Source organism: Schistosoma mansoni (assembly GCF_000237925.1).
Source record: "Schistosoma mansoni, WGS project CABG00000000 data, supercontig 0166, strain Puerto Rico, whole genome shotgun sequence".
In the NCBI taxonomy this organism is placed as follows: domain Eukaryota; kingdom Metazoa; phylum Platyhelminthes; class Trematoda; order Strigeidida; family Schistosomatidae; genus Schistosoma; species Schistosoma mansoni.
The window spans coordinates 412,794-430,973 of record NW_017386054.1 but is presented as its reverse complement, the minus strand read 5'-3'; the positions used below and the strand labels follow the sequence as shown (position 1 = coordinate 430,973).

The window sequence follows — 18,180 nt, the reverse complement described above, 5'->3', positions numbered from 1 at the left end:
TCCGAGTCATAGAATATCCTAGTAATGTCTCTCAGCGTTCAGTACCATGATCTTGCTCAGTGAGTATTACCTGTGGTGTTACGTTCGAAAATTAGTGTGATAATATATTAAATATAATCTACACACACAAGAAAAATATACAGGACGTTGCTTAAATTGTCAGGATTGGTGCGTTCGAGTTTCTGTTGCTCTAGTAATCCGCAGTTATAGGTAGTGATTAATTCCAACGACAATTGTTGCATTTCGAGATGTATATACAGATAAAGCATATAATGAGAATATCACTGTGATTTGTAGACGTACATAGCAAATACATTGGAGTTCCATTATCATAAAAAAGGGTAATTAAGAATATAAGACACATATGTGCATCAGTGTATTTGCGAGCTATAATCAGTTTGTTATGCTACGGTGGATTCAGAACGAAAACGGAAAATTTAAGATAATGCGTTTTTAAAGGATTATTTTATAGTCACTCATAGTAAACGTACCAATTACGAGAATTAATGAAAGAAATGCAAGTAGTAACAAAGACTGGTTACAAAATAAGCCTGCCCTACCTATCTCCAAAGATTCTTGCTGACGAAATAGCCTCATGAAAACACTCCGAAACACCATACACATACTCGAAAACCTTGGATTTAGCTTTTCATCCATGCCTAAAGGTGATGTATTCTTATGTTCAGCCTTTGATAGGCTTCCGTCTAGACTGAAGATACGTTGTGTGCTAGGGAATTGTTAAGAGAAGTAAGCGACATTATTTGGAAGAGAGAATAACAAAAGAAAACGTGAGTCGATGACAGAGAAGCACTTATGTCTAATAACGAAAACCATTGACAACAGTCAAAATTCATACGATTATGAGACTCAGGGAATCTGATAAATGGAACATAATGTCGATAGCACAATATGTCGAACGTGTTACAGTGTTAAAATCCGTATCAGCCGCCGAATAATGTATGAAAGAATCATTGTTGTATACAGACATCACAGACCTTCAAACTAGAGACATCACCAAACCATTATTAATAAACACCGAAATTGGCTAGATAGAAGCTTATTCTATTTCATACATAACCACTTGAAACAAAATGAGTTCTTGTTGTTTTCTGGCATCGCTTGAAGGTTGTTTGTAGGTCTTTTGACGCAAATCTCAATATCAATCACATGGTGGGTTTGGGTTTTAGCGTATGACCTACTCTTTAGCCTCAAAACGAGCACATTGAGCTTCATCGCAAACGCCATGGGTATCGCTTTGACTATTTTGAAAGAAAGTCAGTCTTTGTATATCTCGTTTATATTGTTGCAGACGGAAAAAAGAGGCTCGTGAACCTCATGAAAGAAGTCGTAAAGCCAAAAAGCTTCGTGGATTAAAGGCAAAAATTGCCAACAAAGAGAGGTTCAAAGAAAAGGTTCAGATGAAGAAAACGTGAGACTTTAAGCTGAAGTTATTATTTTCTTAGTTTACGTATGCATGAGTTAAAAGGAAAAAACCAAAAAATCGACGAAGCTGGGCGATCTGGAGAAGTACCTGCTTATCTTTTAGATCGTGGAGAACAGATCTCTGCCAAAGTGTTATCCAACACTGTGAAGCAGAAAAAAGCTGAGAAAGCTGTAAGACTAATTAACTTGTACAGTACCTGTTACTCATTTTTAATTAATTTTAACATATAATTTGTAACAAAAGTCAAGAGTTTGCAACATTTTCGCAGTTGTTCAGTCGAGATGCAACACCAAACAGCCTTTTTTGTGAGTAAGTTCTATCACATCATGTAGTTTGTACTTTGAGTACATGTTGTCCTACCATATCATGTTTAGGTGAAATCATTGATGGATTGAGCCGTATAGGTCGGAGACGGATGGAATGACTTTCAATCGATTATAATAACATAGATTCACCCAATATTTGTTCTCCCTTATATTCTTCGTCTTTTATTTAACTTAATAATTCTTGAGTCATACTGTCTCTACCTAGTCTTTACTTGAACCGATGTACTTACGTATCAGGTTCTACATTGTAACTGACCAATTGTCTAGATCAATATTTAGTGTTGCTTTTCATACTACTCTGGTATTGTTCTTAGCAATCTAATTTCACTATGTTGATGTAGTCCAGAAGCTCTGATTGATGCGCCAGGTGACTTAAAAGTCAGGGCGTTAAGCTTTCATCCACAAAGCCCTGGGTTCAAGCCCTATCAATTTATTTTGGTTTTAGCAACCGGTAGCATCATTGACCCTCAAAGCTAAAGTGTGGCTTGTACTCGAGTACTTGCGGAATGAGTAAATTCCAAATTCGTATTCAGTTTCATTAATTTTTTGTTCAACTGGTTTGAAATTTACAGTAGTTTTATTTTTAATATCTACCATCAAAAATTATTAAGCCTTCATCATAATTTTATATTCGACTGTGTAATAATTATTATATTAATTTCACATTGAAAACCTATTTTCTGATCATCACTACGCTATTATATTTAAATTGTACTATATCCGGTCTGTTATTCATTGCTGAAATTTATTTATTAGTTTAAACAATAATCAGTACAAGGGGGCACCACATACATATGCGTCACACAATAACAATGAGGTTGTGGAGAGACATGATGTAAAGTGTATATAATAAAAAAGAACAATGAACATAAATTTGTGTTTGAGTGAAGAAATAATAATAGTAATAAACGGAGGAACAGTCCAGTTAGGAAAAACACAACTAGAAAGAATTCTTTCAGTTAAGGTTGCGTCCGCTTTCACGTTGAAAGTAAAAGAAAGTACAGCGGGATCACCACTGGCTTCTATTTTGAACCGTGTCTGATAACGTCTCTAGCCACTGTGTTGTACCATCTCTAGGACCCCGACCAAGGAGTCGTGAAGGACCAACACAAACCAACTCTGTACAGCTTTATTCCGTACCACGACACCATGTCATACACTGACTGCTCCTCCGCTTTTCTCAACCGATCCCAGCGTCGGCAAATAGTTGACGACGTGGAATTTTTTGAGACGACATTCGTAGTACATGTCCAAACCACCAAAGACGATTTTTCAAGATAGTAACACCAACTGCATTATCGTCGCTGTGTCGAACCTCTGCATTACCAACATGGTGTTGCCACTGGATGTCGGCAATCTATTGAAGACAACAATGCTCAAACACAGAGAGTTGTCTAACATCCTCAACTCAGAGGGGCCAGGTGTCACACAAGAATTAGGTCTCAGAGTCAGATCTTTCTCACTGGGGAGCGAGCAACCTATAAAACTGAAATCTCCCAGCCATGTACGACATGTGATTACTTTTATTTTTATGTTAATACATGTGTTTATGCCTCTTAGATTCTTCAGTTCACCTTAAATATAAAATCTCACGCGAGTATGTAACCTCTGCCAGGGAAGTCCTACTCACTGCCTTCTCGTGCTATTAATGTTGTTTACGAAATTGAAAGTGTGAAAAGCGAATGTCCGGCGCTTTAACCGGGTTGATGGACACGGAAAGTCCACCTAGGGAAGTTGGGAAACCCTGATTCCAAACTAATGGTGTACATGGGCTCCAGTATCCTGAGGGAATAAATGGCGTATGAATCAATCATTGGTCATCGGCTACCATGGGACTGCATCTCCTCACGATGCTCCACTGCCTTGTGGACTAGACCTTCAGGTCGAAGGCTCCGGGTGTGGCCCCCTAAGAAAACCACCTGCTTCAGTCTGGGCACCTGGGCAGTATCACAGCCCTCACACAAATCGAATGAGATTTGTGCGGCGCATATATATCTGGTGCTTCCTTGTATCAATATTTATGTGTCTGAATAATAATAATAATAATCAATATAAAATCCTATATAATTTCTGGTTAGATTCAAATACTTATTCGAACCATCCTGATAAGGATTGTAAAGAGTAAAAGGGTATAAACTTAGAAGGTTATTATTTTGTCTTTATGTCAATGATCACTGTATTTATGTCAGCTTTCCGTAATCATGCCCAAAATATGGCGTTTCAGTGGTACTTCGAAAGAAATATTTTCCTTGTTTTTATATCATTCAACACTTATCTGTGATGATTGCATTTATCTGGAGACATTCTTTCTCTGCTTAACTTTCTTTTGTTATAATCAGGGAAAATGGGAGGTGCCATTACCAAAAGTAAGAAGTGTATCTGAAGCAGAGGCATTTAAAGTTGTACGAACAGGAAAGTCTAAACGTAAAGCATGGAAGCGTTTGGTTACTAAAATGTGCTTCGTTGGCGATACATTTACAAGAAAACCTCCTAAATTTGAACGTTTTATTCGTCCGATGGGTTTACGTGTAAAGAAAGCAAATGTTACTCACCCAGAGCTTAAAACCACTTTCCAGCTTCCTATAATTGGAGTAAAGAAAAATCCAAGTTCACCAATGTATACTACCTTAGGTGTAATAACTAAAGGTACAATTATTGAGGTATGTTCGTTCATTTGGTACTTACTCATTGGTTGGCTGCTGTAATTCGTTTCTGAGTGTACTTCTTACCAGTATTAAATAATAATGACTAGTGATGAAATCTGTGGTTTACACTTTTATCACTGTTTCTCATTAGTTGGTCGCGTTTACACCAAAACACACTTTAAGTACAACTTGAAACACTACATTAATAATGAGAGCAATATTTTTCGAAACAAACATTACTACCTACTATAGTTATTTCATTGGAGTGAAGCAATTAACTTCTGTGTATCTTTTCACTTCAACATACAAGTGACCACTGAGTTGTTTAACTACTGATTTTCGCACTGGGAGATTCGACGTTTTAAATGATGTTTTAGTTCCTGAAAACCAAGTAAACATCTAAAGATTCAATGTTTGTTTGTGTTAGTTCCTAATTTGCATCATAGAAATTCTTACTGTCCTCAAATAACTAACAGCATCGAGATTCAGCCAACAGTAAATTAAAAAGTCTAAGACAGGTTTTAAGTGGTAGTGAAAGTTAAGTATAAGTTCATATCTTCTTGTTCAATCATGTATGCACTATTTTTTTGTAACATTTATTCTGCGAGTCACTCTTATTCAAATAATGATTGTAATATGCGACTGTTTAATCAGTGTGTGCTGCGCTTTCACTGGTTAGTCATTGAGAAAAATACCTTCATAAACTAACATACGGAGTGATGAATTACTATTTTGAAGGAAATCATTTGTTTTCCCATCATGTTTATGCATCCATAGTTGTCTAGTTTGTATGCAGTTTCAAATATAATGGAAATTCTTTTTTGTATTATCTAGTTTCACTTTTCTCATACAGATATCTTGATAAATTAATGCATTATCTGGAGACGATTGAATCATGAAAAGATGTCTTATGTAAAGGTGGTATTCGTCATAGATTGAATTCATTTGGGATACGACTAAAAACTAGAGAGGACTGAATAGTTTTCATACCTTAATATGGGACCTCAGTAGTGCGGATCCGTAATTTCTCCATAGATTTAGTGGCTAATCAATTACCCAGGGACCTAAATGTCTTGAATTTGATCCCTTAGGCTGGCTGTAAGCGTACACTGATGAGCAGACCAATAGTGCTACGAAACATTTTTCCAATCCTCCTTGATTCTTAATGGTATTCCAATTCTGGTCCATGTGTGATGGATACCACCTTCAAATTAAAGTTATCGCCACAAAACTTATTCTAAACTGTTTTATTTGTTGTGATGTACCAGCTATTCTAATATGTGGTCCCAAATGTAACTAAACCCATACCGTACATGCTCTACTATAGGCGCTTTTTAAAGGTCATTTCTATTTGTCTGTAGTAACATCCTGAAGCTTTAACAGGAGTTTGTTATTAAACAGCATCAACGTAGTTAGCAGCAGTCTTGATGAACTATCACATTAAATGATAATCACACTGTATCATAAATTGACTGAATTTGAAAAATGAAAATCACTGAATCCTGACTCATTGGCTAAATGATATCATAGTTACTACAATTTTTTGGTTGGATGTGTTGAACGTGACAATCGACAGAAGAATTATTTATAAAGAGAAATTACAAAGGGTTTACCTAATACGTAAACACAGCCTGTCATCCATTTTCATTTAGCGGTAAGTTATGTCATCCAAACTGTCTCGTCGTCTGGTCATCAAATGTTCTGCCTACGCTGTGCTTCCGATGCACTGGAACTCTTCGCTTCGTCTGACTGTGACAACTTAAAGATCACATTCTGCAACACTCCTTACAAGAAATCCGGTGAGTAGCGTCCACTACAGATGTCTTACGGCATCGTAATGCGCACTCAGAGTCCTCGCTGAAATGGAACAGTTTTTCAATGGTTGTTAGTTCTCCAACCCACAAAAGTCCGTGATGACAACTATTTTTCTAAATGGCAAATTATGGTTGGATTTTACAATAAAGTCACATGAAGGTTATGATAAGCGAAAAATCCTAGCATATTTCGATCAAAGGCCCTGATATAAAAATTAAATTTATAAAGTCTGCAATTTTATTGGTGGAAATGTTAGTGTAATCGTTTCATGAAAACTTTGTGATGATGCGGCGAATAGATGATGTTTATTGTAACTAAGTAACATATTAGTGCAACATATTTTTTACAATATTCAGGAATAAATCTTTTTTTATTTTTATTTTAAACACATACATATTGGTACAAAGGGCACCAGATACATATGCGCCACACAAAATAATGAAAGTAGGAAGAGAAAGGATGAAAAGATAAGGCGGACTGAAATGTACAACCAGAAAACTCTTTCAGTTAAGAAAGTTAGAACCACTCTTTATGTAGAAAGTAAAAGAAGGTTGCAGCAGGATCGCCACTGGCTTCTATTCTGAGCCATATCTGATAACGTCTCTAGCCACTGTGTTGCACCATCTCTCGGACCCCAGCCAGGGAGTCGTGAAGGACCAACAGAAGCTAGCCCTTTGCAGCTTTCTTTCATGCCACGACACCATGTCATACACTGACCTCCTCTCCGCTTTTTCCAACCAGTCCCAGAGTCGGCAAATAATGCACGACGTGGAAGTCTCTGGGACGACATTCGTAGAACATATCCAAGCCACCGAAGTCGGTGTTTCAAGATGGTGACACCAATTGAATTATCGTCTCTGTGCCCGAACACACGATGCCGAACCTCTGCATTACTAACATGGTGTTGCCACTGGATGTCAGCAATCCTTCGGAGACAACTATGATCGAACACAGAGTCGTCTAACATCCTCAACTCGGAGAGGCCAGGTTTCACAAGCATAGAGCAAAACTGCTCTCACAGACGCGTTGTAGATCCGACCTTTTACAGCCAGACTAACATCACGAAGGCGCCAAAGATGGCCCAGATTGGCATAAGCCGCTCTGGCTTTCATTATACGTGCATCGATCTCATCACTCACGTCACCACCAGCACTTATGTAGCTACCTAGATATGCGAACTTCTCGACTACTTCAATCTGCTCACCATCTAGGGTGAGTACAGGATGAGAATCCTGCCAGTCTTGTAGGAGTACTTTGCACTTGGAGGGTGCAAAGCACATGCCGTACCTGCGGACACTGATTGCCAACTGATTAAGTGCAGATTGCATGCCTTGGGCATTATCGCACAGTAAGACAATATCATCCGCATACTCGAGGTCGAGAAGTCGTTCTCCAGGCAGCAGATCCACACCGCCATTACTTACATCCATCAGAGCTGTTTCCAGAATGTCATCGATGGCAAAGTTGAAGAGGAATGGTGAGATCGGGCAACCCTGCCTAACCCCACTGCTCGAATGGAACAAGGGAGAAAGGTGGTTGTATGCCCTCACTCTGCCTGAGGTGTTCGTATACAGGGCCTTTAAGATGTTAATGAACTTCTCAGGCACACCCTTCTTCAATAGACAATCCCAGAGAACAGACATGTCCAACGAATTGAAGGCAGCACTGATATCAATAAACACTATGATTGTTGGCCTGCGATAAGTATGACGGTGTTCTAACATTTGGCAGAGGGTGAAGATGTGATCAATGCATCCTCGACCAGAACGAAAACCAGCCTGCTCCTCGCGAGTCAATCGTTCTCGGGTTTTAAACAACCTACGAAGAATGACAGAAGCCAATAGTTTGGACGCAATCGGAAGTAGACTTATCCCCCGATAGTTATTGCAGGAACAACGTGAACCCTTTTTAAAGATAGGGACGACTATCGACTCATTCCATGATGTTGGAACGCTTTCTGACTCCCAAACCTTTCCAAACAACATAGTCAATTCCTTAGTCAAAAAGTCACCACCATCTTTAAAAAGAGTTGGAGGTAAGTCATCTGGGCCCGGTGATTTGTAACGTTTCAAGAGTTGGAGTTCCTTGCGGACTTCCGCCTCGTTTGGTGGATCAGTCGTCACCGGCCATGGGGGACAGGACAAACTAGTTGATGTTGCCGGAGCAGCAAGCCAGTTGAACTGCCCTTCGAAAAATTCCGCCCATCGTCCAAGACGTCGAGAGATATTAGTGATTGGCATCCCATCATCCTCACAGATTGTTTCACTCACACCAGACTTCTTGCTGCCAGTGGCTTAGATGAGTTGGAAGAGCTTTCGGCAGTTACCAGATGTAGCTTCTGCTTCCATCTCATTAGCACGCTCCGACCACAAGGCTTCCCGGTCCTTGCGCAAGCTTTGCCCAATTTCATTACGTAACAGCCTTCGTTTGTGGTCAAACTCACGGTCACCCGGAGTAGACCGACGGGCTTCCATCAGTTGTAAGGGGCCAGAAGAAACCCAGTGCTTGTAAACGGGACGTTTCGCGAAGCCGCAAGCGGCTTTACTCGCCATTTTCATGGCATCGTGAAGAAGCAACCAATGCTCATCTATACTTTTCGGTGGGGTGGTAGCTAGCCTAGAGGCTAGCTCCGCTTGATACTTACTTGCAACAGAAGTTGCAGATAGTTTACTAACATCAATCCGTTGATGGCGGTCAATCCTTCGGCCACTGAAAAGTAAGGTAAGATTGGCGCAGACCAGGGCATGGTCAGACTCCAGATAGGTACTCCAAAAGAAGCGGCAGTCTTGTACACAACCACGCCAGCGGTAGCTGATCGCGATGTGATCAATCTGAGTCCAGGCTTCAGATGCAGAGGGAGGACGCCAGGTGGCACACCGGCGATGACTGTGCCGGAAGTTAGTGCTAGCCAGAAACAGGTTGTGGTCTGTGCACAGTTGCAGCAAACGGTCCCCGTTATCTGTTTTGCGACCAACAAGTCCCCATCGGCCACCTAAACGACTTTCTTCTGTGCCTAGACGCCCGACCTGTGCATTCAAGTCTCCGGCTAATACTACAAATTCTGTCGAACGCGCTTTCTGGAGAAGAACAGTTAACTGGTGGTAAAACTCATCCTTGATTGCATCCGGGCTGCAATCTGTCGGGGCATAGGCGGAGATGACGAAAAGACACCGTTTCTCACGCCGATTTCTCACTTTGATGGAACTTTCTAATCTAACAACACATAACCGACTGTTAATGTGGATCCAATCGATTAGTGCTGCCTCAGCTCTAGCGCTTAGTGCGACACCAACGCCAGCAAGACCGGACGAAGATGCCACAGAGTCCTCGGATAAGCGCACGTGAAACAAGCTTTTCGAAGCGACAGATGGAGAGCGAATTTGTAGTACTTCACTAGAGTCTTGAATACGGGTCTTGGATAGACAGCAAACATCAACATTAAGAATTTCTAAAGACATAGCCAGCCCCATCTGTTGTCTGGTCTACATTAATGTGCGAACGTTGAAGGAAGCCAGCTTAAACATCGTACGTGGTTTCAGAAAGACTGCTTCAGTATTCGTAATCGGTGGAAGCATTCATTTTCGACCAGACAGTGACTGGAGATCGTTTAGATAGAACAGAGTTTCCACCATGGGCGAGCTGCTGCATAAGTTGAAGAGTAGGGGTACACAAATTGGGGATAAAAGGGGGTGAATTAGCGATATGGTAAATGATAATAATAATAATGCAGATTGTCTGGCATATAGTAAGCGTGTAAGTAGGATTGTCAGTGCAAGTCATCATTTCATTTATTTGTGTGAGGGCTGTGATACTGCCCGGGTGCCCAAACCGAAGCAGGTGGTTTTCTTAGGGGACCACACCCCGAGCCTTTGACCTAAGGTCTAACCCACAAGGCAGTGGAGCATCATGAGGAGATGCAGTCCCATGGTAGCCGGTGACCAACAAGAGGTTCACTCGTTCCGTCGGGATTCTGGAGCCCATGTGCACCATTGGTTTGGAATTAGGGTTTTCCAACTCACTTTCGTAAACAACACCCCCGCCACGAGAAGGCAGTGAGTAGGACTTCCCTGGCAGAGGCTATATATTCGCGTGGCCATGTGAGAGCATTTCGAGAGGGAGAGCGGACTCTCCCCACTCTCGGCCGTACCAGGGCATTTGTCAGTAAAAATTACTGACATGAGTATTATTTTCCACTGATTAGGTTGATGATTGTTGATATCTGCGTTCTGCGGCGAATAACGTCATTTTCTCTTTTTTACTTATGTAGGTGAACGTCAGCGATCTTGGTTTGGTCACACCGAGTGGAAAAGTTGTCTGGGGTAAATATGCCCAAGTAACTAATAATCCTGAAAATGAAGGTTGTGTAAATGCAGTTCTTATTGTATAGATGGAAACTAATTTATTATAAAGTCTTCTGTTCAATATCTAATAGATCCATAGCCCATATTTCTGGTTTTCAGTTCGTTGCAACGAAAAAGATTTTAGACATCTTCCTCCACAATTCGCTTCAAGTAATACGTATAATTCAGCACAACTGGTTCTGACTGACTATCTCAAACAGATTGAGTTTCTTTTATCTGTAGTTTCAGTAAGTCAGTGACAATGTAGAGCCTCGTACGTATGTACATCGATTCAAGCTGTCATACCTCGTTAGCAGAGATCAAATTGTCAGGCCAAATCCCAGAATAGAAGAGATAGTAACAATATCAGTGGTAATAGGAAATATTAAGCATCTAAGATACGGTTTAAGAAAAAATAAGTTAGTGGAATAAAGATTATGACAAATCTAGAGTCTCAGGATTTGGGGGAAGACAATAAACGGATGCACCTGTGCCACAGCAAGCGATTTCAAGCCATGTCATCCAAAGTTCATTATCTTTAATTATGGTGGTCACGCAGACCCCAACCAGGTGGTCCACATCCATCGCTATGTCTAACTGTCAGTGACTTCATGAACAGGTGCCATATTCTGGTTTGGCCACCCCTAGCTTTCTTCCAAACTGTCATGGAAATTACCGTCTGTCGAAGTAGTCAATGGTTGGACATACGTAACACAAGTAACTCATTCTCTGATCCCAAAATACACGCACTATGCTCTGTAGATACCTATAATCGAATGCCAGTAACCTACGAATATCCTACAATTTTAGTGTCCATGTTTCACATTCATAAAATAAGATAGAGCAAACTGCTGTGCAGTAAACTCGTCTTTCAGTTAGAAGACGGATATCTTGCCTACGTCACAAGTGACTCATGTTGTGAATTTGTGCTGAAATTTCGTGAGACACCGAAACACCAGGACCAATGAGACTCTCAAGATAAGTAAAGCGATCGATGCGTCCAACTACTTTCCCTATCATTAATTCAGGCGATGATACAAGCCAATTCTGAAGTAATATTTTGCATTTGGAGGGAGAGAATCACACTTCATTGAGTTTATTTTATATCGTGTTTAATGTGACTAACAATATCGATCTTATGTTGAAGTCATGTTCGAAAGCCTCAGAATTTTTAATTGGCATTTATTCTGGAGGAAATCTAGAAATCTAGCAAATATGTTGTAGAGGCCAATAAAATACAGTACCGTAAATAAACCCAGCCTAGGGAGTTAGGTATTCAGAAAGCCATACTGACATGGGGAGAATAATTTAAGTCATCTAGTGACCTAATTTACCAAATGCATATTGTCGTTTGTGAACTCGCCTTTTTATCATGATCTTCGTAATTGTACATATTTATGGTTGTTTTTAGTTGGAAGTGCAATCCGGAATTGCTAAGAAGTTAGAACAAAATAACTATCTGTTACTTCCCAGTTTTCAGTAGTGGTCTAGCTAGGATCAGTTTGTGATTTATACTGCAAAAATCTAGAATGTCCGCAAACTCCTTATACTAATAAAGTGCCATACTCTATGTAATTTTGTTTTATCAGTTTATTGGATATCATCATTTTATATATTTACTCAAAAAATTCATTGGTTTTAATATCTGAGAATCCACATGCTGGTACTCAGTTCCAACGCTCGTCGGTAAAAACATTCTTACAGCAATCTGACAATAAAACAAATTTTTCCACTTGTTTTGGCCTATCAACTACAAGTGTAAGAATTCGGTGTTTATATATGTCAAGCGAACAGCACATGTAATAAAAAGACATACAGAAGTCCTGTTACATGTAACGTGACGAATATGTTAAAATCCAATCTGACTACGTATATAGTCCACTTGGAGATACCTTTCAAAATTGAAGGTGTCTTCAGTTCACTGAAGTCGGAGACTTTACAATGATCAATAATAATGTAGATGGCTTAGTAATATTATTCAACTTGCTAGACTATGTTTTAACGACCTATTTTTTATCACAAGCAGACTGAATTTTAGATGTGTAGTTGTGCAAAAAAGTACAGTAAGATTTTAACATCTACGAAATACGATAAAAACTGAACTTTGAAAATATGAACAAAGAAACTACTCACATGGTACACTTTTCTTTATTTGCTAAACGTAATGAACTTAAGTAATTTTTGAATACTCTCAATTAGTTGCTGAATCATACATGTATCGTTAATATGTACCGTATCATGGGATAGCAGCTAAAGATATATTTTCATAATCGTTGTTTAGTTTCTTATAAGAACGCAACAACTTTCTGTAGTATGGTGTTTTTCACCTTAGACTGATAATCTAGATCTTAGTGTTAAATGAGGATTCACTTAGTAGCTGTATTTTGAGCCTACTCGATTCTGTACACACTGAAAAAAGTCTAATCTTAAAATATGTTCGATACTATTAAGCAGCTGCACCAGTATTCACACCAACACTATTGAATCAACCTGTAGTGACCGTCATATATATTTCTTGGTTTATTTGGTATTAGAAGGAGTCAGTTTTCTGGTGCCAGATATGGAGTTGTTCATTACTTGCATAATAAGATGAATTAAGTAAATAATCGTAATTTTTCAGGTAGGAGGAAGTCTTTAAATTTCCAGTATTCTAATGAACTTACATGATATTCACTTCTGTTAATTCCAACTCTAAATTCTCAGCCGTTTTACATCTTCAAGAACCGTCATACATTATTTAAGATTAGCCTTCTACCTATACATATAAACGATTTAAAATTTTTACTTTTATGAATTATGTGAAACTAAAATATTGTAGCAGTAAATAAATCCCTAAAATGAATAGTTCTGTACGTCTTCGGCACTTGGTGCTGACCACATTAGTTTTACCGGATACTACCCAGCTGATAGTGCCCGGACACGCATTCGCACCAAATCATGAGCGGGTACATTCTGCTATGCATCCCGTGCAACTACTAGCCAGCTTAGAGCAAACACTTCTTGACATACCGGTAGCCTCCCAAATATATCTCCGGACTCCTTCATTTCTGTCTTCGGATTTAACTGGGTTGGCATCCTTCTCTTATAAAGATTTTAGTGGCAAAGGCGTTGTCAAACTCTTATTATCTGTAGCATCTTTAGTGTTTAGCATGTGATTTGTCAAAACAAATTATAATCTGCGATTCTCTCCTTGCAATGTTATAATTCATTTTTAAATATAGTGAAATATCTTTCATATTTCTGGGTAATTTTTCTTTCGTTCTTTTGTATCCGGTCAACGGACATTGAGTACTTTGCGTAGATAATAGTTTATAAGTACTTGTACTATTTCGATGATGGTTATGGTAGTTCTCCATGTTCCAGATCCGTACTGTAGAACTGTCTTGACGTTCGTATTGAATATTCTCACTTTGATATTTGTTGACAGTTGTTTTGAGTTCCATATGTTGTCCAATTATAGGAATGCAGTCCTGTGTTTGACAATCCTCGCATTTACGTCTGCATTGGATCCTACTTGTTCATCGATGATGACTCCTAGATAAGTTAAAGATTCAACATATTCCAGAGCATCTTCATCAAGTGTGATTGGGTTCGTGTTCTCCGTGTTGTATTTCATGATCTTGCTATTTTCCTTAAATATGTTGAGGCCTACTGATGCAGAACCTGCTGCTGCTGCTTCGCTGGTTGTCTTGACCTGCATTTGGTGTGTATGCAGAAGAAGGGATAGGTCATATGTGAAGTCCAAATTGTCTAGCCTCATGTATGCAGTCCATCATATACTATGCTTGCACTGAGATAGGGAGGTCTTCATAATCCAGTCAACCAACACAAGATAAAGAAGGACCAAGAGTAAGCAGCATCGTCTGACACTCATCCTCATAGCTAAGTGGATAACGTGATGGCGCTTGAAACGAACGGTATTAGGTTTGTGTCCCAGAGTGAACAGCGACTCTTGGATCTAGGTTGATTCAGATGACGAGTTTTAGATAGGACGAAACGCGCATCTTAGATTCCACTGATAGCCACCATTCATCTTTGCTTATAATGTTTATGACTGTGCCTTATGATTTTAGGCCCTGAAGAATACAAATTTGATACTAGTTGTTTCATTGATTTGTAGCTTACCAATCTGCAAACTATGCATTTATCCATCAGATTACGAGTACGTACTCAAAGAAGTGACCAATCAGCTATCATACATCAAAAATTAATCATGAGCTAAATACTATCGTGTAAATTTATCAACAGCAAACACGTACGTCAGCAAAAAGACCATTTACTGATGAACTTGATACAGGAAACGAATATGGTGTCGTCTAAAAAAAGCTATCTGATAACCCGATGGGATATTAACCTTCTCATAAAAGGTAAAAACTACATATCAGTCAAATGTTTGCTTTTTTATGCCTGAGGAACAACTGTTCTCGAATATGAAGCCCGAAAATAACTATCTTCAGTAGGTAATAAATATGTTGAACATAAGACTTTAAATGAAAAGTATATATTCCGACCATTCCTTCAACTCCAAAGATGTCAATAATGAAGTGAAAATTTGAGTAATTGAGAGATTCCCCTATCATTAATCGTTATGAGGAACATTTAAATCTAAACATTTGATCGTTCCACGGAAGCGGTGAGATCAAATAATGTGCTAGGTAGAACAAAATAAAGACTAAACAAGTGTAGAAAAAAGAGCTGGCTTGGAGCTTTTGAAAAATCGGAAGCGATTTATGAAAGGTATAGCTTTCATAAGTTGTGATTACGGAAGTCAATTTCAGTAATTCCCATTCGTAAACTACCATTACTGCTTTGATCTGAGGCTGAACATTTGAAAAACGGACAATAACTAGAGGAATTGTATGTACCCTTCGAAATACTGTTTCTATTCGACCTAGCAACAATTGCCACCAATCAGCAGATTGAGGACCACCTAGGCCTTGCTGCTTGTTGTCAACAGTGGAACTAGGTCAACATATTGACAGGCCATTGTTTGTAAGGTTAACGCATCTCAACTTGATATAAACCATCAAAATATATCACGTGGATCTTAGCTTGAAATGCTGTAATGTAAGCTGATGTCCTTATGTATGTAATGATACACGAAACTTGACAAATACTATCTTTACAGAGGATGAGACACCAATATGTTGTCATAATGTATTTTTCGTCACTTCGTACACTATTTAACGTTTTTTAAACTGGTTGTCAAGTTATTCTTGGGTAATTTTGGTACATGCGGTTATAAAATGGGATAGACTTCATTCGATATAAAAGTAAAACTCATCATGCGAAGAGAAATGTCATAATGAGCCATTCTCTTAAACTTTGAAACATGTTTCTAAAGAGGAAGAATTCAAGACACAACTACACTCATGAGATAAATAAACAAGTCTAGAAAACTGATGAAATGATTCAACAATATCTATAGAATTCCAGGAAATCCATATTCCTTTTAAATGGAAACCCAGATGATAAATAAACATAGTTGCTTATAAAGGACGTACTTAAAGTTCTTGACGTCTACTTTTTCTTTAAAGTCAACTTACAGGAATAAGTACAAACGCTATCAAAACAAGCAAAATATAATAGCACTTTTGGTCAAACTAATTGCTGAAAGACTTACAAATATAATCTGCCTTCCATGGGAGCCAGTTCCAAGTCAAATGGTGACACCAAGAATGACAAATTTCTTATATGGTATGGATTATTGCTGTTTGATTCTGTTGACGAACTTGGAGGTATCAGAGGACTGTGCATAGGTTGGTCCGCAGTAGACTGAACCAAAGAATGATAAAAAGGTTTGCGTCGTTTTTTCCGATGGAAAATTTTTTCTTCTGAATGGGAAGCGAATATTGTTCTACTGGGAAGCTCATGAATGCTCGCAATGAATGGTTTCTCATGAACAATTGACTGATTGTGTCTTAACTGAGCATTATAATTGTATGAAATATGTCCATCAATATAAGAAATGTCGTGTCTGACAGATGGTAATAACCATGCTATGCATTCTTTCTAAATACAAAGTTCATAAAATATACAAACTTATAGTTAGAAACCAAAATATCCAATGGTATTACGAAAATTCAAAAAATGAATGCCAGTGTTTCATTTACTAAAACAATGGCCATGAAACTATAAGGAGTTTTACTTAGTTGTTAAATTAGTAAAATCAAAGGTTATCTCATTTGAGATACATGGTTTCCATTTAGAACAGTTTATAAGCTTGAGGACAATAGTCCTAGAAACAATCATATTCGATGGCATCATTTTTTAAATTATTTACAAAACGGTTGATATGTCGTACAAGTCTGTAACAAGAAAACCTGTGGATTTAAAACTACGGGAAGCTTACTTCACTTTCGGTCTAAGATTTCAACTGGATCATAAAAGCGTATTTTCAAGAATATGACGAATATATAATAAAAAGTGAATAAGGACTCTAAATATTATGATGAACTGTAATTGGTATACGTGCACAGTGATGAAAGATGGTAGTGTGAAACAAACACTAGTCCAACTTGTGCAGAGAAAAGAACTAAATCGTCGTGACATTCAAAGTCCAATAATAAGATCTAAGTGGTTCCTTTTGCAGTCTTCTAAATAGATTCGATGAAAATGTGTAAATTTTGGGGGAGGGCTTTTCCCCATGTAAGCATAACATGTTGCAACAACAATGATTTGTAATTATCTGTGAAAATCCTTCGCCGCAAGTAACTTATTTGAGCTTTTTTCAAATCACTGTAGACTCATAGATCGTGTAAAGTTATGGTCAAAAAATACTCTTCGTCTCTAATACTTTGTCTGCTTCCAAAAAGTTACTAAAGTTAGAACAGAAATACCAAATACATCCAATCATTCAAAAAAGAAAGATAAAATACGTATGCACCAAATGGTAGTGGGGAATGGGAAATCCATGAGTAACAATAACATTTACGAAAAGATTACAATATTCATTGATTGGTAGTCGAATAAGGACAAGGAGTACTAAGATCGAACAGAGGTAGTAGTGAGTGTTTGAAGCAAAGCAGAAATGGCAACCCGATTGGCTACCTACATGGCTGAGAACCTTTTTTGACTATTGAGGTTGGAGTGGGAAGACAGATTAACTACTGCACCTGTACGTGGAGACCCCTATCAGCCTGGTTGACGAAACAGTAAGACCTTACTTAGTCGCCGGAAAATAGCGAAACATGTCGTCAGGTCTTATCTCGCATGAGGCTAAGTGGCTACAGTTTCAGTAAACAATATGCACCACTAGATTGAGACGGACACTGTGGAGCGGTGACTTTGTGCTCAACATACTCGGTTGCCGATTCCACGTACAAAATCCACTCCGCCAAACTTAGAATGGACATGTAGCTATATTATATCAAAAGGGACTAAAGCCGAGTTTGAACACGTATGCTTGACAGATGAGTGGTTGTTTGAACAGACACTAAATATAAACAAACATAGCATGAAGCTTCAACGACATAGAGTTGAAGAAATTTTAGCATCCCCCACCCAAACGAGTGACCACAGCTGCTCCCAACACTGAAAAACAAACTGAACAATAGCACGTCATGAAAATACGTTCTATGATTTCAAATCATAGTAGAAATTGACAAATT

The 18,180-nt window shown here is 38.6% G+C and overlaps 2 protein-coding genes across 2 annotated transcripts; one reads left to right on the top strand and one right to left on the bottom strand.

The window, feature by feature from the left end:
- Positions 1-1,114: 1,114 nt before the first annotated feature.
- Positions 1,115-10,617, top strand: Smp_054120 (Ribosome biogenesis protein NSA2 homologue; the record flags this gene model as incomplete). The annotated part of the gene is made up of 6 exons (XM_018797453.1): positions 1,115-1,170; positions 1,207-1,274; positions 1,310-1,429; positions 1,464-1,614; positions 4,110-4,430; positions 10,498-10,617. Exons 1-6 carry the CDS (start codon positions 1,168-1,170, stop codon positions 10,615-10,617), a joined length of 783 nt encoding a protein of 260 aa, XP_018646796.1. The 5' UTR covers positions 1,115-1,167.
- Positions 10,618-16,189: 5,572 nt separating this feature from the next.
- Positions 16,190-16,582, bottom strand: Smp_151130 (hypothetical protein; the record flags this gene model as incomplete). Its single annotated transcript, XM_018797442.1, has 1 exon — positions 16,190-16,582. A coding segment is annotated over one exon (393 nt), but the record flags the coding sequence as incomplete, so codon positions are not given.
- Between the last annotated feature and the right edge of the window lie 1,598 nt (positions 16,583-18,180).